General features: G+C 50.4%; 1 protein-coding gene across 3 annotated transcripts in view; it reads right to left on the bottom strand.

Moving 5' to 3' along the window:
• Positions 1–18,683, bottom strand: part of TMEM72 (transmembrane protein 72) — a 40,684-nt gene extending 22,001 nt beyond the window's left edge. For 2 of the 3 annotated variants that reach the window (XR_012133271.1, XM_017644069.3), the window contains exons 1-2: positions 18,481–18,683; positions 1,677–1,743 (exon numbers count right to left, since the gene is read on the bottom strand). Coding sequence is in view for 1 of the 3 variants with exons in the window: in XM_017644069.3 (XP_017499558.2) it covers positions 1,677–1,743; positions 18,481–18,550 (137 nt within the window). In the remaining 2 variants the exon portion in view is untranslated. Of the gene's footprint in view, positions 1–961; positions 1,077–1,676; positions 1,744–18,480 lie in introns of all 3 variants that reach the window. The other variant, XM_037019917.2, reaches the window with a different exon arrangement.
• Between the last annotated feature and the right edge of the window lie 5,421 nt (positions 18,684–24,104).

Genomic DNA, 24,104 nt, shown 5'->3' with positions numbered 1-24,104 from the left:
GGATGCTCTGAGTGAGTGTGCAGTGGCAGGAGTCCGAGATCTGCATAGGGTAGACTGTATGTGTGTGGGAGATGAGGGAAAGTTGGAGGTGGGACGTTTGGGTGCCTTAGAGGGCTGAGTGGTATGAGGGCAGGAGGCATGGGCTGGGTGGCCAGGGGTGCAGATCCCACGGGGCAGGGAAGCAGAACATGAACTACTTGTCAGTGAGGAGCAGGGGGACTTGAGCCTGGGAAGACCATTTCCTAGGACTGGACCATGGGGAGACCAGATGGACACAGCCCCCCTCAAGGCAGGGATGGAGTGTCAGGAGGATGCTGGGTCCTAGGCAGGGACAGGTATGCATTAACCAGCTGCTGCAGGAAGAAGCCTGACCTCCTTTGTGAGCTGTGCAAACCTGCTGAGGCGTGGAAGGCCCAGACCTGCTTCAGGATCCCAGTGGGACAGTGCTGGTGGCTGGGGTGGGCTCAGTGAAATGTGGCAGGAGTTCAGACAGGAGAACCTCTTCCAGATGGGGCTGGGGGTAGGGGGCTTCAGGCTTGGAGTGGGCTTCCCAGGGCACGGTGCCAGGAAGGAATGCCAGGCTTTGGGGATGCTGAGACAGCTTTGGGGGAAAGGCTCCCAGGTCTCAGTGGGATGGGCAATGGCTTACAGGTGAGGTGACTGGGCAAGTCTAGAAAGAGTCAGAAGCTCCTGGGGTATAAATTGAGTGACAGGATATTGGGGGTCAGAAGATGGCAAAGGAGTGACAGGGGCAGTGACAGCTGTCGGAGGTTGCTAGAGAGGCCTGTGCCTCTAGCGGCTGATTCTGTGGCTGTGTGATGGACTTGGAGGGTGGGCCATGGCTGGGAGGTGGTGGGTGTGAGCCACCTAGCAAACCACAGAGCTGCCCTGAGGAGGGAGGGCTCCCCAGGGTGCAGGCAAGGCCCCAGTGGATGTGGGGGAGAACAAGTGGAGGACGTACCTGTGACCTCACAGGCTCCCTCAGGATGGGGCTGCTGAGAAGCTGGATGGCCAGAGATGGCTGGGGCCTAGGCTGTGTGATCACTACACAGCGATCCCCTTCCCACCAGAGGCAGCTGGCAGAGAAGAAAGGACAGAGGCTGGGGGACCAAATGGACCCAACACTGAATCTGGACCTTGCTTCTCATGAGCTTGGTGATGTGGGCTGAGCACCCTACTCTTTCTTAATTTTCTCATCTGCAAACTAAGAAACTATGTGCTTCTATGGTGCTAGCAGAGCTAAGGGACATGATGAAAATCAAACATTTAACTGTGGTTGGCATGTATGTAAAAAGGCTCAAATATGTAGTCCTTTGAGCTGATTCCCCTCTCTCTAAAACTAGAGCTCAGTTAATGTTTGCTGAATAAAGAAATTATTCAAAAGATGGGTGGGTGGAGAGATGGATGGAGAAATGAGTGGATGGATGATGGATGGATGGGTGGATAGGTAGAAGGATGAATAGATAGATGGGTAGATGTGTGAGTGAGTGGGTGGTTGGATAGGTGGATAGATGGATGGATGGAGGGGTGGGTGGGTAGATAACTGGTTAATTTATGGGATGGTCTGACTAAACCCCTTCCCCAACCAGGGAATATCCTGGAAGGCCCCTGTACTCCTTCCACTTCTGGGATAGGATAGAATCAGTAGGGAAAAGGGGGTATGCACACATACTCACAGTAGATAGAAAGCCAGGCTTTTGAACTGCCCCTGGAGGAAGGTCTCAGCGCCCATGCCGATCAACACTAGCAGGGGAAGAGGAGAGGGGGGAGTGGGCAGGGTGCTCCAGCCTCAGCCCTGAGCTGGTCTTCGGCTGTGGAGTGAGCCTTCTCCCTGTGGACGGAGGGCCGAGGCAGGCTCTCCACAGGGCCCGGGGATTGGTGGGTGAGAAGATGGAGACGGCAGAGAGCCTTCCGGATGGGTCTCTGGAAACCAGAGGGGTTTCAGGCAGAACCCCAGAGGTTTGCTAGTCCAGCCTCCTCAGAGCACAGATGCCCATCCTTCTCTGCCCACAGTGGTGGTGTGCCACCCCTTAGAGCACACAGACAGTCCACACTGACGGGCCACACCCCTCTGCTGCCCGAGCTGTCTGCCGTGGGTTGCCAACCCACAGGCCTAGGCCCATGTGGGCTGTGCGTCTGGGCTCCAGGTCTTGGCGGTGGGTGGGACCTGCTCCCCCTGGCCCCCCACCGCCCCGTTCACCTGCCCCTGTCACAGTTCTTGCTGTTCCCATGACTTCAGCTCCACTTGCTGGCTCGCACTCTTGGCTCATTGCTTTGAACCCAGGGCTGATTAAGTTCCTGGGGGTTTTCCCTGCTCAAGATGCTGCCCAGCTTCCTGTCTCCTCCTGCCCTTTCTTAACAGTTGGTGTTCGTTTCCAAACACTGGACCTTCCATTTGTCCTGGGTGAACTCCATTTCAGGCCCGCTCCCAGCCTTACTGGCTCCCGGCTGCCTCCTTACGGAGATCCCCAAGCTCTCAGGGCTTTGCGAGAGCAGCGGGGCACCGACCCCAGACCACACCCCCTCTGTGCTGGAAACATTCTGCATGCAGCACTGTGGGACCTTCTCCCAGTACCCTAATCAGAACTCTTCTTGGCCCCAACCAGTCACACTCCCTGTGCCCACCTTTCTCTCTGGGCTCGGGTGACACACGCCTGTGTTTGTGGCTCCAGCTTGTCTCTCTCCCAGAAAGTCCAAGAGGGCTGGGCTGGGCTGTTGTGTTTGGCTGCCTGTGTGTGGCCCCTCATCTTTGTCACTTGGGGCTGGTCCCCGGCCCAGTACTGCCTCTCTTCCCAGGCAGACACTGTACAAGCTCCACCCTTAGGTGCCTGTGCAGAACCGCTGCCTCCAGAAAAGCAGTGAGGAGCACCAAGGGGCCAGGTCCCACCCTCTACTGTGCGATGGTGGAGCACCTCAGGGAGCGGGACAGAGTGCCTCTGTCGTGGGGAGGGAGGTGCCTATGAGCTCTTGGTGAGCTCTTGGGATGCCTCCCCCAGCCCCCTCCCCTCTCCCGGTGCTTCAGGTCCAGAGCAGTGGCGGCACCGGTGCCTATTCTCTCTAGGTCCTAGGGGCTCACCGGCTCGTCCCAGCTGAAGGGCAGGGACACCAGTGAGCCACCCACCGCACCTCAGGGGCAGCACACCCTACAGAGCACTTAATGGCCGCATGCCCCAGCTCCTCACAGCAACCCTGCCATGCAGGGAAGAATTGAGGCTCCATGACCTTGTGAAGTTCTCCCAAGGACATGTGCCAGCAAGTGAAGGACCTGCAGAACAGATGGGAGACTCTGGCTCCAGGTGCCTAGTTTCCACCGTCTACCTGTGTGTGTGTTTATGATGCATGTGTGTGATGTTTGTGAGTGTGTTTGATGTGTGTGTGTGATGTGTGTCTTGTGTAAATACCCATTTATTTAGCCTTTACTGTTCATCCTGTCCTATTCTCAGCACTTAGAGTTTATGAACAGAGTCATCACGACCATTCATGTGAAGGTGCTGCACTACCCTCATTTTACAGAAAAGGAAATGGAGACACAAAGAGTGTAAGCGAACCGCGGAGCTGGTCAGACCCTCACGTTTTCCAGCTAGTGGCCTCACTCCATCTCCGTCCTGGCTTCCTCACTGTCCTGGGACATGATATTCAGGAGGACTCAACAAGCTGGCCGGTGACAAGCATGGCCATCACTCAGGGTGATCACTTGCCAATTTGAGCAGGAGCTTCATTCACTTTGGGGGTGGCCGATTTTCCCTGGCCTGTAGGGGACGCCAGCGGAGGGGCTTGGGCACTCAGTCCCACCCTGATAGGCACCATCTGGCCAGTGCAGAGCTGCCTTAATGCCTTGATGGGAACACGGGGTCCATGGGCAAAGGGGCGTCGAGAAATGCTCTAGAGGCAGCACTGCAGTTAAAACACAAAGTGGCAACTGAGGACAGAGCGCTGGGCTGGAGTCACAGTTGTGTGTTATTACCTTGGTAACCATGGGGAAGCACTAGCTCTGAGTGGGTCTCCCATCTGTGGATGGGGAGGGTAAGCCACACCTCAGAGCTGTTGCTTGGACTGGAGAAAATAAGGAGTCTGAAGAGGGTTTGTGCCAATGTTCACAAGGTTCTTCCTCCCCCTAACTTGGGCCTTGGCCACTTTCCCAGTCTCCAGCTAGCCTATTTCATACCAATGGAAGTGGGGTCACAGTCCCCAAGCTCTCAGGTAACCACAGCCATGATGGGTTCTGCAAGCCCAGGGACAGAGGACATCCTTGGGCTGGAGGAAGAGAGCAGGGGTGAGCCAGGAGTGTGGGTCCTCAGGCCTGGCGTGTTTTGGAGCAGCTGAGAAGAGACATGTTCAGATTAGCCTTTCAGAATGTCTCCTGACCTCAGGCAGATGGAGTGAGAGGCTTTGGTGACAAGTGACTAAGACTGCCCAGAAGATGTGAGTGGTGGCCGAGGAACAGGGTCCTGCTCTGAGTGCTTGTGGCCTCCCCTCTCCCAGCACACCTGGAACTGCCAGTTCCTTTGCTGGCCCGGCGTGAAGTGAAGTTCTGGTGTGCTCCTGCTGGTGTGCCTAGATGACCATGCTCACATGTCTGCAGGCAGGGCACTTGGCAAAGGAGCCCACGAGAGGGGAGTGCTGGCTCTGTCTGGGGCTTAGATGAGAAGGCCCCTCCGGTAACAGGAGAAGGGCATGCCCTGCTGATGCATGCTGGCCTTTGGCTTTTTCTGGGCAGTGGAAGGCAGGGATCCATATGTGAGCAGAAGGCATCTGTGTTTGGTGGCTCTCTGGGCATGCCAGCCTAGCTGCCCCACTGGAAGTCCAAGTGCATATCAGGCATGTAGTAGGTCCTATACATGCATCTTGTTTCATCTGCCCAACATCCCTTGAGGTGGGAATTGTCAGTCGGGTATTATTTATGGAGAAGTCCCAGCAGGCTTTCTGCAGGGCACTTCGTGACTGTGGTAAAGGGCAGAGGAAGCAGCAACAGGATCAGTTCCTGGTGGCTCCAGGACCCTCCCAGAAGGACACTGGTGAGAACAGTGTTGGTGGGAGACACTTCTTGGGGTCCTTTATGAGCATGGGGGATGTCATGTGGATAAAGCCCATGTGGCCAGGCCATGAACCACTGTGTCCCCCAAGACCAGTTATGGATTTTTGTAATGTCTGCATTACAGTGAGGCAGAAAACTACCCCTTTACAGCCTCAATGACTCTCCTGGTACCCAAGCTGTGCGTCAGTGTGGGGACCGTCCCTCACCCTGGGCATCTGCCTGGGCAGAGTCTCCTCTGAGAGCCAGAAGCAGCCATAGCCAGAATACCTAGGCCCAGGCAGTTCTGCCCCACATCCCAAGGGATGCCCAGGCTGGGCAGGGTCCAGAGCCCCCTGTGGCCAGCCCACACCCTTATTCACAGCACGTCCTTTGAGCCCGGCACCAGGTAAGCACAGGGGGCAATGTGCATCAGGGCCTGGGCAGATAGGCCTGGACCCAGGGAGCAACGAGATACTGAGGTGGGGACTGGCCGCAGTGCTCTGGGTGCAGGGTGAGCTGGCCCCATTCTGCCTGAGACTAAGGACAGCCTTGCACAGAAGGCAGGCAGGGAGGTGCTGGGAGCATGGAGCCCTGTGAACACAGCCTGGAGCCTCCCTGGCCCTGGTTCTGCGTGCCGAGAAAGGGCGTGTCTCTGTGCAGCTCCTGGGGCTGGGTGAGGTCACAGGGCCACACTGGGGCAGCAATGGTGTGGCTTCCTGGCCCACACCCTTAAGTCCTCATTTACCTTGCTACTTCCTCCTGCCCTCCCACGAGAGCCAAACCCACCGGGAAAGCTGTACCTGGGGTCCTGGGAAAACCCCCTCATGCAGTCTGGGTGCAGCCCCATACCCTGGGCACGGGGACTGCTTCTGCAAGGACTTACTCTCATCTCAAACACGTCTCATCAAAGGCCCCCTAGGCTTCTCAAGTTCGGGCCAGTTGCCATTTCTATGGTAAATAAGCCAGGAACGGTCTCCTGGTGAAGATGTTCCTGCTGGTCCCTAGGGCGGCGACACTCTCAGGGATCTGGGGGGTGACTGCTGGGCTCTGTGGCAGAAAACGGGTGCTGACCCCTATGTGCTTTCCACCATTATCTGAAAGATACTCCTAATTATAACAATGCCACCTGGGGTTTCTTTGTTTCAGCAGATGGGTTACATTGAAGCTGGCCACACATTTTTTGCAACTCCTCTCACTGAGGGGTGGAGTCTAGGTAGCTCACTTTGAGTGCGGACTGGCCCAGGGACTCTTTTGTCCAATAGAACAATCTGCAAGGAAAGTTTGGGGCTTGCACAGATAATTTGCAAAGACATTCCACCCAGTCCTCTTAAAATGTTCATTTTGGGAGAAGCCCCCACCACATGAGAAATTGGATGGTCTGGGGGCCAGCTGCCACATGTGAAGAAACCCAAGCTTGCCATGCAGAGGCCTGCCGAGAGGGACAGAGGCAGATGCCCAGCTCTCGCAGCCAGGCACAGGACACAAGGTGAGGAAGTTATCTCGGGCATCCCAGCTCCAGGCGGCACAAAGTAGAAAACTGATGAGCCAAGCCAAGAATCAGAACCAAAGTTCCAGCATGTGGCCCTGGACAAACCATTCCAGCTACTCCACCTGAGACCCTAGCCTTTAGAGACAAGCTGCCTCCACTGTGCTCTGCCCAATTCCCGAGTCATACAATTTCTAGCACAATAAAATGGGTGCAATCTTAAGCCACTGTTCTGGAGTGGCTTTATTAGGTAGCCCTTGAAAATGGGAAAAGCAGCTTCATTCATCTTCTAACTGTGAGATTTCCAGACAGAAGTCTCAGGTCTGGTCAGTACTCTATTCTGACTTCAGTTGTGAGCCTTCCTCTGTGGCCCTACAGGCCTCGGGCTCCCAGTCCTCAGCCTGGCCATCAGCAAGCCACCTTCTGGGCTCCTAGGCCCTGCAGCACCCTGTCTCCTGCCCAGACATGTGCATGGCCCTGGAGATGCAGTCTGCTCGGAGTGGGGTGGTATCTGGGGACTCCTTTGTGGCCACAGAAACCTGTCAGTGTTTTATATCTTAGGATTTTACAGAGGACCTAGAGGCTATACCTCATCCAATTCAGGTCTCCTCAACAGCTTCATTTTCAAAGAATCCCAGGGAAAAAGGGAGGGAAGCAAAAATTGAGGTCCCCTTTGCAGGAGAATTTTGTAAACTGTACCCATTACTCTCTGCAGACAGACACATGAGCAATGCCCCGGGAGCCCTGGGCCTGGTGTGGGCACTGAAAGAAGCCGGGAACAGGCTCTTTGGAAGGCACCACAGTTCTGTGTGGCACAGATATATGACTCCAAAACTGCTTTGACTAGGGGCCTGGAGTTTCCTGAATACTTTTCAGGGGACAGTCTTCAGAACTGGGCATTTCAGAAGCCAAGAAGTGAACATGAAGCATGGACTTAAATTGTTGAGTGAGGAAGGGGATTGGTGTGTGAGAACGGGCTTGGCCACCTGCCTCCTGAGTGTCTGTCTCCCCAAGACTGTGCAGGTGGGCTGCCTGCTCCCCCATGTCAACCCTGTGGATGATGATGAACACAGTTCTTGCTGTGCAAACTGGACCTAGGAATCCTCCAGGGTTCCTCTGCAGGCAGGGCTGTCTGCAGAACACGGACAAGTTATGCATCTAACATGGCCAGGAGTAGGGAGGGGTCGGCAAGGTCCCTGGGCACAAAACTTAAAGAGATGCTTCTCTCAGGGCTGTGAAGTGTCAGAGTGGCTCCCCACCCGACCCTAGCAGAGGGCTCCTCCAGCCCCGGCATCCAGAGATGTGACCCAGGTTTCAGGGGCTTCTAGCTGCTCATGGAACATGGCCCATGCTTGTGGTTCCCCTTCTTCCTCATGCAGCAGCCTGGCTGGCACCTTGTAATCTCTCCCTCCCAGGGTGGTCTAGTTCAGTACATCGGCAATTCACCCCAGTAAATGGCCCTGAACGGGGCATGGGGAAAGCGAGTGTGTCCTTGTTCAGGCTTAGCAGGGTCCAGATGGTCTGGACCAGGAAACCTGTGATGCAGGCTGGGGCCAGACAGCCACCTTCTGAGTGTCTCTGGGCATCCTGGAGCTCTGGTCCCAGAGTGTGGGTGGATGGGAGCTCTGAGGATGCTGCAGCAGAGGGGGTCCGAGGCTTGATCACACAGGCCAGGTCCTGGCTCCTCAAGCACATCATAACTCACTTGTTCCTCTTCCCGAAAATGGACTAATAAAAGCATGCATAACTGGCAATGAGGATTTCATCTATAGTGCTGTGCAAATGTAGATGATGGTTAAGACTATTATTAGGAGAGGCAGGCTGTTCCTATCAGTACTCTCAAGGGTAAGGAGACGGTTTATTTTCATCCTTTCCTTCCATTAATATACTTGTTTATGCAACTAAAGAGCTCTTCTCCATGCATTAATGTTGCTTATTGATTTTCCTGTCTCAGGTTCCCTTTGCAGCCATGACTGGAATGGAAGTCATCTAGGCCCCATCTGCCTTGAGGTATCTTGTGCAATGTCCTCTGTGCAGTGTGCTAAGGGCCCCCAGGGCTCAGGGCCAGAGTGCTCCTGAGGGTGGGGTCCATGCGGTTTTGCTGACTGCTGAGGGCCTGTTCCTGCAGCTTCTGGCCCTAGGCTGCTTTCTGCCTCAGGACTGACCTCAGGGTTGGCTATAGGTCATTCTGAATCCATTGTTGGGTTGAGTTTTGACACCTGTCTTGCATTCAGTGCAGTGCCCTGGTGGCAACGTAGTACACTTCAAAGAGGTCACACTGACTAGCCTCCCATGTCCGGCTGTGGTGTTGGCCCTGGATGCCTGGGGAGTGGGACGACTCATGCTTACCACTGCTGAGGGCAGTCCCATAACTCGCTACCTCAGACGTACTCCTTCTCTCCATCCTCAGGCATGCATATCTCCCTCTGGCCTTAGGGTATTTCAGGGAGGGATACACCTGCTTGTGACCATGGCTGCGGATGGCTTAGGCTCTAAGGGGATATAGCTGGATGTGGTGGTAAAAGCTGGATTTTCACCATTTCTAAGAACATGAATATGTTGGAACCAGTTGCTGAGAATCCACTGAGACAATAGGGGACAGAGCCAGGCCTCTCCACTCAGGAGGTGTGTGGCAAGCCCAGCATGGCAGAGAGGTGTGCCTGTGTGTTGAGAGCTGTTCAGCTGGCCCAAACGAGCCAGGGTTCAGAGATGCTGAGGAAATGCTAAGATTTTATAGCAGAAAATTCTAGATATTCAGTTAGAAGATATTCAGGGAAGACTGTGGCTCTCAGTTCCTTCTGATGTCCCCCCTGAGCCCATGTGGGGAGGAGTTTCCGAAGGCAAGAAAGCAAGCATGCTCCCAACTACAGTCTCCAAACGCGAGCTGTGGACTAAAGCTGGCCACCAGGAGGTCTGCTCGGTTTGTCCTTGTAGGCGCCGCTGTGTACACTGCAGTGGTGCCCCAAACCTTCACCTCTCTTGGTGCTCACATCTCTTGCTATGTGCCCATGTGTTCCCTCGCCCTAAAGTGGAGTCTGTTTTCCCATCCCTTGAATCTGGGCTCAGCAATGTGACTTGCTTTGGGCAACAGGTGTTATCAGGCACTGTGCAAGCAAAGGTGTGGACTGGGCCCATGAACCAGGCTCGTTCTCTCGTGCCTTCTATTATCATGGCACGTTCCTGAGCTAGCGGGACAGAGCATGACGGGTGCAGAGGGCATGGTGGTCCTTGCCATTCTAGCCACGGCCAGTCTAGGCAGACCAGCAGCCCTCACAGAGGTAAGAACACCCAGGCAAAGTCAGCAGAACCGCCTAGCCTGCCCAGCCAGATGGGTGAGCAACGAAAGCTTGCTGCGGTGTGCCACTGAGGTTTCTACAGGTGCTACACAGTATTACTCTGGCAATAGGTACTGACACATTCCCTTGTTATAACAGCTGTATTGAGGTGTAACTGACCTCCAACAAACTGCATATAAAGTGTTCAGTTTGATAAGTACTGACATATATATATACCCAGGAAACAATCACTACAATCAAGATAAGGAGCATATCTACCTCTCCAGAAGTTTCTTTGTACCCTTGTAATCCTCCCCTCTCATCTTTCTAACCTCCAGGCAACTATTAATCCACTTGCTGTCACTAGGGATTAGTCTGCATTTTCTAAAGGTTTATTTGAATAGAATCATGCAACATGTACCTTTTTGGCTGTCTTCGTTCATTCAGTATAACTATTCTGGGATTCATCCATGTGGTAGCATGTGTCCATAGTTCATGCCTTTCTATGGCTGAATTGTATGGCTGTACTTTGGTTAGTTAATAACCCATTTGTTGATGGGCACTTGGATCATTTCTAGTTTTTAGGTATTACAAATAAAGATGGTCTGAACATTTATGCACCGTCTTTGTATGGACATATGCCCTCTCTTGGGTAAATAGCAGTGGAATGGTTGGGTCATATAGTGGGTGTATGTTTAGTTTTTTAAGAGATCGCCAAACCTTTCCTGAAGTGCGTATGCCATTTTACATACCCGTCAGTAGTGTATGAGAGTTCCACTTCCTTGCTAACACTTCAACACTTGGCATTGTGAGTCTTTTTATTTTTAGACATTCTAATAGGTGTGTAGTGGTGTCTCATTGTGGTTTTGCTTCCCATTTCCCTAATGACTACTGACATGGAACATCTTCTCATGCTTATTTGCCATCATATCTCTTTGTTGAATTGTTTATTCATTCTCTTAATTATATTTTGAAGAGTGACATTTTTAATTTTGATGGCATGAAATTTATAAATTTGTTTTTTTGTGGATTAAACTTTTGATATTGTAATTAAGAAATCTCTGCCTAACCTATTATTAAGGTTTTATCCTATTGTTTATAAGTTTTATACTTTTAGGTTTTATACTTAAGTTTATATTGCATTTTGAATCATCTTTTATATATGATACAAATTATAGAGGTTCATTTTTGGTAAATGGATGTTCAATTGTTCAGTATCACTTGTTGAAAAATTTATCATTTCCACAGTAGATTGCTTTTGTATGTTTGTCAAAACTCTGTTGTTCACATATGTATGGGTTTATTTCTGGATTCTCTTCTGTTCCTACTATCTTACTTTATGTTAATACTGCTGTATCTTGACTTCTGTAGATTTGTATTAAGTCTCAAAATCAGGTAGTGTTAATAGTCTAACTTTGCTCTTTGTTTACACAGTTGTTTTGGCTACCTAAGTACTTTCACATTTACATACGAATTTTAGAAAAAGCCCATTGAATTAAAAAAAAAAGCTGAATTTTGATTGGGATTGCATTTAAACTATAGAGTAATTTTAGGGGAGAATTGATATCTTAACAATAGTGATTCTTCTGACTCATGAACAAGATGTATCTCTCATTTACTTAGATCTTCTTTACTGTCTCAGTGTACTTAGTTTACAGTGTATGTATGAATTTTTATTTACATTTTTGTCAGATTTATTGTTATTTCATATATTTGAGGCTATTATGAATTATATTTAAAAATTCCATTTTTAATTGTTGCTAGTACACAGAAATATAACTGATTGTCTTCTGTAACCTTGCTAAACCCTTTATTAGTTATAGTAGCATTTCTGGTAGATTCTATCAGATTTTCCATAGAGATCATGTCATCTGTGAATAACAAATTTTTCTTCTTCTTTGCCAATATGTTTGCATTTTATTTCTTTTTCTTGCCTTATCATACTGGTTAGAATCTCTAGTACAATGTTAAGTAGAAGTCATGAGTATGGACATCCTTGTTACCAGTCCTAGGAGAAAAAACATTTGATCTTTTACTTTTAAATAGCTGTAGGCTTTCGCAGATACCTTTTTTAGGCTGAGAAAGTTTTCTTCTATTACTAGTTTGATGATAGTTTTTGTCATGAAAAGATGTTGCATTTTGTCAAGTGTTTTCTCTGTATCTCTCTAGATAAGATAATAGTATGGCTTTTCTTTATTAGTTTTCTAATGGGGTCAGTTATATTAGTTGATTTTCAAAGATTAAAGCAGCTTTACATTTTTGGGATAAACTCTACTCAGTTATGTTATATAATCCTATTTTATATTTTTATTTGACTTGCTGCAAACATTATTTAGAATTTTTACATCTATGTTGATGGATATTAGTCTGTAGTTTTCTTGTGATGTCTTTGTCTAGTTTTGGTATTGGAGTAATTGGTATCTATAGAATTAGGTGAGAAGCATTCCCTCTCTTTCAAATTTCTGGAAGAGATGTGTAGAATAGATATTATTCTTCCCTTAATATTGTAGAATTCACCTGTGAAGCAAGCCGTCTGGGCCCATGTATCACTTTTTGGTGATGACATTATTTGCATGGAGAGATTCTGCTGACCTGATACTGTTGAGGATATTGCCTCTAATGAAGAATAATGACTTGATTTCAAGTCAAGGTATTGCCTGAAGAATTTGCTCTTTTTCTTTCTTGCATTCGGAGAGAATGCATCTGCTCACTTATCCACATGGAAGCTTTGTGGTGCCAGAAAATAATGACCATGCCTGCAGGCGCTCTCTATCCATGCCACACATGCCATATTTCCTCGTAGTACCTTTACCTGGATTTACTGCAACCTAGGAGGGTGAGTCCCCAGAAGCCTCTCTCTCTTTAGTGTTAGTCAATTGACCTAACTATATTCCATGTTGGTAACAGCCCTTTTCAGATGGTTGTTCAGAACTAAGGAAAATCTTAAAAGAGCTGTCAGCCCATGAAAAACCAAGCGAGGCTACCCTTTTCCTTCTGGTTTTACAATTGCATGTGGTGTAGAAATAACCAGTTTCCCGTGTGCTGATCTTCATGACCCAAGCTCAAATGTGAAGGAAAATGTTACTCAGTGTAAGACCTTGCATAGTCAAGCCCTTTCCTCCCTTTCCAGCTTCAGGGCCATATATTGCCTCTTTCCTCAGATCTTCCTTCTTTTTCCATCCTGCAAGAAGAGCCCATCACTCACACTATATGGTCCCCGTGTCCTGCATAATCATCTAAAAATAACCAGCACTGAGTGTGAATCTATATGCCAAGCAGTTTACTGCTTAAGTCATTGTTTCATTGAATGCTCACAACCCCAGAGGGCAGATACACTTATTGCTCCCATTTTGTTGATGAGAAAACTGATGTTTACAGTTGTTAGGTAACCTATCTAAGACCACATATCTAGTAAGTGGTAGGGAATGACACAAATACACCCTTCTAAATACCTAAACACTACACTGCAGTGGTTGGTGCTGGGATGTGTATTTACTAGCTTCTCTCCCTGGATGGACCATGTACTTCTCAAGGGTAGTAGTCATGCATCCTAATCTGTGTGTCTACATTGCATGTGTATTCAGCAAACGTTTTCTGAATAAGTGAATCCTAAGTGGAGTTCCAGATTTTTTTGTTTTAAATCTAAGAAGGACACAAAGAAGTAAAGAAAGAAGTGCTAGAACCAAATCATATTATCTTTCAGTAGTAGGAGGGTGGAACAGAAGAAGGGATATTTAATTTATTCATTGGGACAATCAGATCAGGAAAGGAAAACAGTCAACATTCACTTGGAGGATCTGAAAACAACGTGGTCTTGTTTGGGTAATAAAGCTACACATGGACACGAAGCACATGGAGCTTCTTTAGATGGCAGGGGGTGGTCATGGGAATATACATTAAAGAACAGTAGAAATAAGCATGGAGAGCCCAAGGTGGTTGTTCAGAAGCATTTGCTTTTTAGCTTTTTTGTTTTTGAAGGATTTGATAGGGCTATGGTCAAACTATGCAGTTATTATGGATGTATAAATATACAAAATAGTGAAAACATCTGGGTTTGAATGTTCCTTTTGTCTTAGTCTATATTAATAAGCCAAGTCTCCAATTTGAATGGACGGTGGCAGGGAATGGGGCTCTGTGCTCTATGTGGCAAAGAGGTCAATGCTCCAAAAACCTGAACAAAACAGAACCCCTAAGTGATCTCAGGTTGATCCAAAGTAATTGATTTGTGAGAAAGAGCACATTAGCCTGAGAAGAGGGACTGCTCAGTGGCCCTGTCCCAGTGCAGATCATTTTTTGGTTGACTGTGTGGTGCCTTCTCCTTCTTCGGAAACTTGTGCTGACACTACATCCTGTGAGTGGGCAGAGTGGAGCCCCGGTGCCAGGTCTGCTGCCTGCTGGCTGTGAGATGTCTGCCAAGCTACACAGACTTTCCGGGCCTTGGTTTCCTCACTGGTAAAATGGGACTGGGCTCAGCATTTGGCTCTCAAAAGACACGGTGGGACTTCAGCAAGATAGAGACTTTATAGCATGCTGTTCATCATGCCCTTCTGGACACAAAGATGGAAGGTCCCACTGCAGTAGCTGCTTCCGGAAATGTGAGCAGATTTGTCTGTCCCTGGATGGGGTACAGGAGCAGGTTTGGAAGGATGGCTGTGGTAGTACCAGTAGAGACAGTGCCAGTCGAGGCAGGCCTGGCAGCCATTCAGACAGAGAATGAGATATGGATCTGATGTCAGGGTCTTTAGATTCAGTGGATGATTGGTCTCACTGTGCTTCAGTGTAAGCCTGTCCGTCTGCACCAGGAATCCACCTCCCCCAGTCTGTGCCTGACCAGGACTGACTGATGGTGGGGCCTGGGGAGGATGGCTTCAATCAGACCCCTTCCATGCCCTCTGTGTGTTTTGCATCCTGCATTATGGGGCTGCCAAGACATAGACAGACATGTCCTTCAGCCTGATTTAGGTGGAGGCCACACTGATGTGACATCAGGGTCCCAGGTGTAGACCACTGTCAGCTAGAATCTTGCTTCTCTGCTTTCTGGTTGTGAGGACTGAGCAAGGCTTCACCCCACCAACCCTTGGTTTCCCCTACATACACTGGGGATGAGGAGGAGCATGGTGGCACTCAAAGGGTAGTTATGAGGACAAAACTAAATACTAATATAAGACAGGCGCTCAGAGCTCAGAAATGCTCAAACAGCAATGCTCATCATCAGCTATTACACCAACACAGGGGCAGCAAGAGGGATAAACAGCCCTTGAATGTTGGCAGTGAGAAACTTCAAGCCCCAGAGAGTGACCCTTGTTCTGAGGTTGGTTGAGAGACCTCACCAAAGGGCCCAGGGACATTTTCTAGGCTTTTCCCCTTTGGGGAGGCACATGCCCCTCCATGTACAAGGACACAGAGGTGCAGAGGGCTTGCCCTCCAGTGACCAGGGCCTCGGGAAATGAGTCCCTCTTACCTCCACACTCCACCTAGGTCTGCAGGGCCCTTGAGGTATGTCCTTCCCCAACACAGGGGCTTCTTCCCAATCTTTCCTCCACAGGCTTGGGGCAGGAGCTGAGAAGCTGTGTGGAAGTGCATGGAGACTCACCCTGAAGATTAAGGGGCCTGAAGAAGTTCAAAGGGAAGCCAATTCTGCCTTCCCAGAATGGGGGTGGGCCCAACCTGTGGACAGGCCATCTTCTCATTTTATGGAGGAGGAGCACCATGAGCCTCTGTGCTCCCACCCCAGGCCCACCTCCCTGACAGTTGGTCTTCAGTGGGAATAAATCACGGGGTTGAGTCTCCTGGGGCCTGGGCCTCTAATTCGGGATGTCATGGCCTGCCTTCAGGCAGACACAGTGAGTATCCACTTTGAGGGATGGACAGTTAAGTGTCCAGTTTCTGCCCAGGGAGGTGTGGAGTGCTCACAGTCTGTGTGCTGTTCCCCACTTGTGTCTGCTTCTTTGGGTCTCCTGGGACCACATCTCAGTAGCAGAGGCACTCAGAGGTCACACGTGTGTACACACACTGCCTTCCGGGCTGGAGAGGTGATGCAAACAAGTGAAGCCTGCCAGTCAAGTGTAAGACAAACTGGGGACTGTGTGGCTCTGTGATGACCTGGAAACCTATGACTGGTTCAAAGGAATAGAATTTTCTAATTTTTGAAACACTTCTGGGTGGGTGGAGTCTGTCCATGGCCTGTCTACATTGTCTACACCTGCTGGTGGCAGCTATGCTGTCTGTGCCCCTGGTGTTGGAGCATGGGCCTGGGGTGGGCAGCAAAGGCCATGGAACCACTGGACATCCTAACCAAGCTTTACTCACAGGAATTAGGTGGAGCAGAAGGAAGAGGCTCAGCCCACCAGCACCTGTGCAGGGCATGCTGGCCATAGCCATTGGACTTGCTGTCCTGGTGGAGTCTTCTGGGCCTGGTACCTTGGAATCTCTGAGCTCAGATCCCATCTACAGAAGGGACAGGGCCCCTGGTTCCTGCTGGTGACACTTGGGAAACCTTGGGTCTTTCCCTAGATTCTGGAGAGCCCACGGTCCTCCCACAAAGTCAGGGGTCACCTTAAGTCTCTGGGGGTGGTGACAGCCTCTTTCTTAAACAGCAACACCCCTACAAATGAGGCCTAGACTTCTCAACAGAGATTTCAACAAAAAAGAGGCTTAAGGGAATAAGGAATTTTCAAATCTTATGCACTGGAAACAGGCCAGGAGCTCACTGATGCTGGAAGAAATGTGAGAGTGCCCAAGAGTGCAAAACCTCCGTCTCTAGCCTCCCGCTGGCCTCCAGCACTCTAGAAAGCTCAAACGAGATTATGGGAAAGCCTGGCCATTAGAGGGCAACTCATGGCCTCTCTTTAGCCTGGATCTAGAGGCCCATCCTCAGCACTGACAGTAGCCTCTGTGCAGAGAATCACGGAGCAGTATGTATGTGAGTGTGTGAGTGTGTGTGTGGGTGTGTGGCTGCAAACCCCTCCACTGGCTGAGATAAATCAGAGTTTAAACTGTCTTTTGATAATCTATTAGAAGGATAGATATATATTAAAATAGCTTCCAGACAGGAGGCAGGCCTCAGGCCTGGGCAGCATGTGGTGGGGGAACTGACTCTGATGCCTGGCAGCTGAAAGGGGTATGTTTAAAAAATTTGGAAACCACTGCCTAGAGGAGGGCAGAGTAGACTCAAGAACAATAGAGGCAGACCAGGACTTGAACCCCAGACATGAAAGCCCTGTTTAGAGTTACTTCCCCTGCCCCAGGATGGACCTAGTGCCCTTCTCTTATGTGTAGGTGACAGTATGGCTCTGATGGAAGCTGGAAGTGGTTCCCCCACCAGCTCATCTGCTCTGGTTCCTCAGGAGAGAGACGCCAGACCCTCTCTGGTGTCTGCTGGGTGGTGCTTCCTACTTTGGCAACGAGGGAGCTCTGTGGCCAGAGTCCAGGCCTTTTCAAAAGTTGAGACCCAGGCTGTAGGCTAGTTGTCCCTCTGGTCTGCAGTGTGACCTTGGGCAAGGTCACTGCTCTTATATGAGCTGAAGTGCCCAGTCTTGTATCAGGAAGGGTGAGGTTAGACCTCTTCCAACAGCTTGTCCTGTACTAACTCCAGGCCCAGATGCTAGAAGAGCTCACGGGCCAGCCTACCACCTGGGAATGACAGAGACCCCCACAGAGCTCTGAGTCACTGGGGCTTCTCCCAAGAGCTTTATGACCTCAGTTCACTTAGCTGTGCTTCGTTTGTGCACCCTTGATGCTCCAGAACACCAGTAGGTCCAGTTATCTCAGTCCTAAGGATCAGAACACGCAACCCTGGAGGGGCTGGGTGGTTCTCCAGAGGTCACACATCAGCAAGTGGCTGATGTTTGACCTAAGCCAGGGGACATTTCCCGTTCACCAAGACCCATGCTTAAGTGCCCGGGAAGGACTTGACGAGCAGTGGTGTCTTTGCTTGTTCCCAAGGGACAGTGGGGCCAGAACTGAGGGCTCAGAAGGATGCCTGCTCACTCCCTCTGTGTTGGGGCAGTGTGCAGGCAGAAGGCAGGACTGTCCTGCTCTTTCTGTCCTGCTCTTTCTGTCCTGGCAGGTTGAGCTGAGTTGTGACCAGTCTGGGTACAGAGAGCAAACATTTCCATCCCAAATGCATCCTGCATTCTGTAGGCAGGCCATAGAGAGGGGCCTGGGTTCTGAAGGGCTTTCCGTTAACTGGGTTGGGGTGGGCCAAGGGAAACCCTATCACCATGCCCATCCTCTGTCTCAGACTGTCCCCAATGCTGGGAATTCTCTCTCCATGAAATGGGGCTATGGTGTGAGGAAAACATGACGAGCTTCGGTGACCATTTCCATACCCACAGCATTGGATTCACTTTTGCTCTGTCCTTTACACCTTCCCCTGTCAGCCCTTGCCTGCATCCAGCAGCCCCCAGGGAAGGTGGCGTGGATCCCCAGCCTCATTTTGCGGATGAGGATGCTGAGGGCTCCCTAGGTCACCTGGATGGTGGCTGCCAACAGAAACTCAACACCAGGCCCCCTGGCTACCAGCCCCAGACGCACCCCACCTGCCTGCCACTGCCCTGCAGGAGCATTTCTGGAGGAACAGGGAGGAAAACAAGGGGCAGATGTGACCCAATGTGTTGCTAGGCCCCAGCCGGCTGTCTCGCACCCTTGGCAACCCTGTCTGTTGGGCCCAGTGTGGGGGCTGCAGCTGGGAGGCAGGCTCTTACCTGTAGCAGTGGCAATGCCCAGGAGCCGGCAGGTGTATTCCAGCCCTGTCCAGAATGCCTGCAGCTCCATGGTTCAGGGTGGAGGGCAGGGTTGCAGCAGGGCAGGCAGCAGGCTCTCCAGCGGAGGTGCTCCTGAACCCTGTGGGCAGGGGTAGGCTGTGGCTGCTGGATGGCTGGTGCCCCAGAGCCCTGCCTCCCTAAACCAGTCCTGGCCACCACCACCCGGCTGAGGTGTGAACAGGGCTCACCTTCCCGGCTCAGCCCCCATGCCCTTGCCAGGCACTTAGCTTAATCATTACCTTGGAAGAATGCCCTTGCAGCCGGGCCTGGCCTGGAGCTCCTGCAACTCAGGCTGCCTGAGATGAGGCCAATTAGGGCTGGGCTGGAGGCAGCCTGGAGCTGGCAGTTAACCATTTCTGGCTGGGAGGAGGGAGCCAAAGAGCCAGCCCAGGCCCTCCCTACTGGAGCTCTTAGAAAGCAACATCTGGACCTCAGGCCTGTGTGGTTCCAGAGACTCCAGGCCTAGAGGTGATGGGGTGTGTTCAGGTATGTGTTTGTGTGAGTGCCCACGACAGGCATGTGTCTTTAAATCACCAGCAGAAAGAACTTCTGCAATGAGTTCCAAGCTTCTATTCTTTTGCATCTAGATGGATTTAGAAAGCTTTCCAGTCTGAGGCAGATTTGAACTCCAACCAGACATATTAGCTACACATGGACCTTCCTTTATTCTAGACATACATCCCTGATGTGTGATGTGGGAAATGACCATGATTCTTTGGGAGGGGAGTTGCTATGTCAATAATTAACCAAGTGACCTTGGGAAACCTGAAGATATTTGTTAGCCTTAGAAACTTTTGCAGAAAATAAATGAGAGTGTTTGGCTGGATTGTTGGTTCTCAAAGTATATTGTTCTGAGAGTTGTACCAGGAAGTCCATCACTTAAAATTTGGCAATCATGGGATTTTACTAATTCTTAATTTACTAATTGACATGAGGGATTGAATGATATCAGACTTCCAGTTTTCCTTCCAGGCATTGTTCTGAAATCCTTTCCCCTTGCTCATATGGGATAGAAAACAAAACAACCAAACTGGGGGGAACAAACCAAATTCTAATAATAAAGGAAAACTCAGACATGGTCTGTCTTGGTTTTTGCTTTGGTGAGGATGCATACACTGCCATATAATGAATATATATATTTTGGCTACTGAAATTATTCTGATTTGATTAATTTGATCAAGATTCCATAGCATTTCATAAAAACTATCTTTTTTTTCCATCACCCTGCCCCTTTGAATGAGTTTAAGAAACTCTGTGCTTGTGTGACCTTTAAGATCATGTTTAAAAATGTATGATTGGACATATTTATTTATTGGGTTAGCTGACTGTGTTTAGTAATCAACTCCAAACTTTTCAACTCTCCATGGGTATTGACACTGGTACCTCCTCCCCCAGATGCTGGTATCTGGCTCTCTGTGGCACACATGAGCGGCAGGGCTGTTGATACTGGGGGCCTGTGCAGGAACCTGCTTTGAGTTCCTTGGGATCACTGGCACCCCCACAGCATCCCCTGCTTCTTCCTTGCTAATAGCAGCTAATTTTGTGGCATGTCCAATGCCTGCCTGCTCAGAAGACAGGGAGTCCTTCCAGATCTTGGTTGGCCGGGTCTGTTCAGTCCACCAGCCCTGTTTATAGCCTCCCCTTCCTGGTGGCTTTGGTTTAGGAAAGAGCATGTGACCCAACTCTGGTCAAATGGCCCGGGAGGGGGATGTGCTGATGCAAACGTTCAGCTCACCTTTAACAGGGCCCAGGGTGAATGTGCCCCCTCCCCTTAGGCATACCTGCACCAGGATGGGCATCTGCCTCCTGACAGGGGTGTCAGGCTAAGGGCATACCCGGAACCTGGGGTCTGCCCAGTGAGATGGCGGGCAGCCCCAGCACTGGCTGTGGTTTGGAGCAGAGAGACCTACTTGTTCCTTGCTGTTAAGCCAGTTGACTTTGCCTGACATGGTGGAAAGTGCCCAGCGAGTTCTCCCCAAGCCTTTCTCTCAGGAAGCTCTCTCCTGGGCACTGGACTCAGGTTGGAGACTGAGTACTAAAGAGGCTGAGGTAGGGGTGTTCCTCCACTGCTGAGGGTACCCTTGCTTCACCAGGCTGCCTGCTCAGATGGATGGAGGAAGGGATGTGGGGCTGATGGTGGACAGAGACTAGGGCCTGTTGCTAAAGCCAAATGTGGAAGAGCCTCAGAGGAGGTTCCTCCCGAAGGAACTGCAAAGGTGACCCTGGCAGAGTTTCTGACCCTCTTGCTCCTGTGAAGCCATTTGTGGAGCTCCATAGGGAAGGGAGAGAATGGCTGGGCAGACAAGTCCCGTAGACTTCCCTGAGTCTGGAGAGAAGATTTCCATGAACCGAGACCTTAAAAAGAAGCTGACTGAGAAGGTGGTGAAGCTCCTGGACATCCGTGGCTGACCTTGCTGCCACTAATGGGAAAAGAGAAGGGGCATTTCCTGGAGAAGCCAGTGGACTGCCCAGGGAGCTCTGCTTCCAAGAGGCTGCTGAGAGGCAGAGTGGAGGGAAGGCCATGAACTGGATCGCTGTGAGGATCCTGCATGGGTGTGGAAAAGGGGCACGAAGAGGGCACTTGTATTACAGCAGCACAGGGAGCAGCATGCCCAGGGCACTGCTGTTCTGGACATGGCCTGGTGTGCATAGCACACAGAGAAAGCATGATGTCTGCTTGTACTGCATCTCAAGAAGTTCAAACTCACACCAGTGGGTGGAAGTTGTTAGGAGGAGATTTTAACTCAAAGCAGGCAAAGGTGTTCTGACTACCATTCCCCCTGACAGGATGGGTGGTTGTGGGAAGTCTTGAGGTCCCTGGAGCCTGTCCAAATATGGGGTGGGGTGTGACCCTGGGCAGTTCTCAAGCACCAGTTGGATACATCTGACCTGGGAGTCTGTGATTCTAGGTGGTATGACTCACAAAAGAATCTAGACAGGGGCTCTGAGCAGGGTCAGGGATGCTGCTTAGAAGACAAAGGAAGAGAGCAAGGGTATCCTGCCTTCCCTCCTACCCACCTGCTCAGGGTCCCTGGCTGCTGGGGAGGGGAGAGGAGGGTGCGGAGCTCAGCTCTGCAGGTAACGGCTGTGTGGCCCACATGCTCACTTACCCTCTCCATCCTAATCTTATCTGTAAACTGGGTCTATAAGGTGACTAACCAGGTTAAAGGACTATGTCAAAAGTGCCTCTTTAAAGCAGGTGCCAGGAAATGGGAGTTAATATTTTAAGTGAACAGAGAAAACTGACCCCACTGGGACCAAACCTATGTAGGTTTTATTACCACAGGGTTCCCCCCACTGAACCAACAATACCCCAAACTGGGGGACACAGCCTGGCCTGGCCTCATGGACACCTGGGGTAAAGGCAGTGGCTGTTCTTTGGGATGGCAGGGCCCACCCAGCACCCATTCGCCCACTGCCAAGAAGGTTACACTTTACACCAACCAGAGTCTCTGTCGCGGCAGCCAGAGGAGGACAGGCTGGCTCAACACACCGACAACAATCTAATGTCCTGCCTCCAGGACTGGGGAAACTACTGATGATGTCACTGACAGTTGTGTTTGCTCCACATTAGTTAACCCCATTCCAGGTGCTAAGCACCATGTACGCACCCTTTCTTCTTCTTCGCATTTTATAGGTGAGGGAGCAGAGGGATGTGAGGTTAGGTACACTTGCTCATGATCACACCAAATAGAAGTGAGGGGACTGTGACTCCAGTGGTCTCAGCCCAGCCTCCTCTGCTGGCCCTCCAGTTACACGGGGCCATCTGTTATAAAGCTGCCCAGTGAGAGGACACCATCTAGGGGCAGTGGGCTAGGCTCTTCGGGAGGGCTTCAGGGGGACTGGGTGGTGATTTCCTCACTGATCTTGGATCTGAGACAGCAATGGTGGGCTTGGTGAGGCTCCCCACTGTCCCCTCTGGATGGGAGTCCATGGGGCCAGTGTGTCACCAGTCCTGGGGCTGCAGCCTTCCCTGGCCTTGTCCAGGGCTTCTGTGTGTTGCTGTAAATGGATGCTTCACAGATACTCCCTGCCGTATGGGATGACCATAAATTGTGCCCCTTTCGTAACAGCACAAACATTCCAAATGCTGGGTTGGCTCTGGGGAGCATGAGAAGCCAGGACAAGATGAATGTGGGTAGATGTTAACTTCCTCCACTGCTGGTGAGGAAGTCTGCACAGAATAATAGGAAGTTCATGGGCATAACTCAAAGTGAGTGTCTGGCTGTGGAGATAAATCCCTGGAGCTGGTCTAAGCATTTGACCTCTTCAGAGTCCCCTAGCCCCTCAACCCTCATCTCAGTGTCTGCAGAACAAAACAGAGTGAGACCTGCATTCTCCAAACCCTTTGCATTCCTCCCAACTGACCTTCCCTCTCACCCGACCTTTCCTTCCAACAGAGGAAGAGGAGTTAATCCTCACACCTGTGTTTGCAATCACCATCCTTGCATGTCCTCTGGGGCTTCAGACCCATGTCTTCTAACTTTTCCCTCCACCTCCTCCCTCCTCCTCATAGCCAGGAACAAAGCTTTCCTGCAAGACACTGATTTCCCCTGCAGATCACATGCAGTCTGTATACACTTTACCACCTAGACTTTCGAAAGTGGTCTAAATTCACCACTCCCTCCCATTATTGCTTCATTTTCTATTTACTTGTCCATCTACTAAAATGTGGTTTCCACCTGCTTCCAAGTCACTGTGACCATGCTGGCTTGTAGCCAACCACCAGATCCAGTGGCTTAATTTCTGTGCTCATTGGGCTCTACCTCTTGGACTTCCTGCATTTGAACCCATTAACTGTTCCTTCCTTCTGGAAAATCCCTATGATGTTATCCTTTGGGAATGGTCCTAGATGCATTAAGGCAGTAAGTGGCCTTTCTTTTTCCTACATGTCCTTTCCTGAGTCTGCCTTCTTTGCTGTTTCTCTGGTGGTGGTCTGTGGTTGGACCTCCACATGGTCCTGAGGGCCCTCTGCTGGTGTTCCCACCTTTATGTGGTCTCTTACATTGAACAAGGGTTGGTCTGTGTGACTGAATATAGTCTGAAGTTAGGTTACAAAGGACACCGCCTTAGGGAAGTGCCTCAGGGGATGCCTGTTGCCACATCTGGAACCTGAAGAGAGACTTGCATCCTGAGGAACTGGTGTTTCCTGCCAACAGCAGCCACGTGAGGGAGCTTGACAGTGTCCCCAGCCCCAGCTGAGCCTTCAGATGGCTGACAGTTTGACTATAAGCTGAGGAGAGACCCTGAGCCAGACCCACCCAGCCATGTTTGCTGTCTCACGTTGCTGAGTTTTAGGGTAATCTGTTACTCAGCGACAGCTACCTGATACATCATTGGAAATCTCTTTACTGTCATCCACCCTCCACTCTCTTTCTGGTTATTTTCTAATTCCAGGGTTTGCGAGTTTCTAGCAGAGAATAATTCCCACCATGGGCATCTCACCCCAGACCCTTTCCTTAGCTATGGAGCTAAATTTGAACTATTGATTGCCTCTGTGTCAAAATCAGTATGTGGTAAGTTAAACTTAAACTTAGTATTTCCACTCAATTCTATCCTCTTTT

Source organism: Manis javanica, chromosome 7 (genome assembly GCF_040802235.1).
Source record: "Manis javanica isolate MJ-LG chromosome 7, MJ_LKY, whole genome shotgun sequence".
Lineage (NCBI taxonomy): Eukaryota > Metazoa > Chordata > Mammalia > Pholidota > Manidae > Manis > Manis javanica.
Note: the sequence above shows the minus strand (reverse complement) of the source record. Positions and strands in the feature narration are given on the sequence as shown.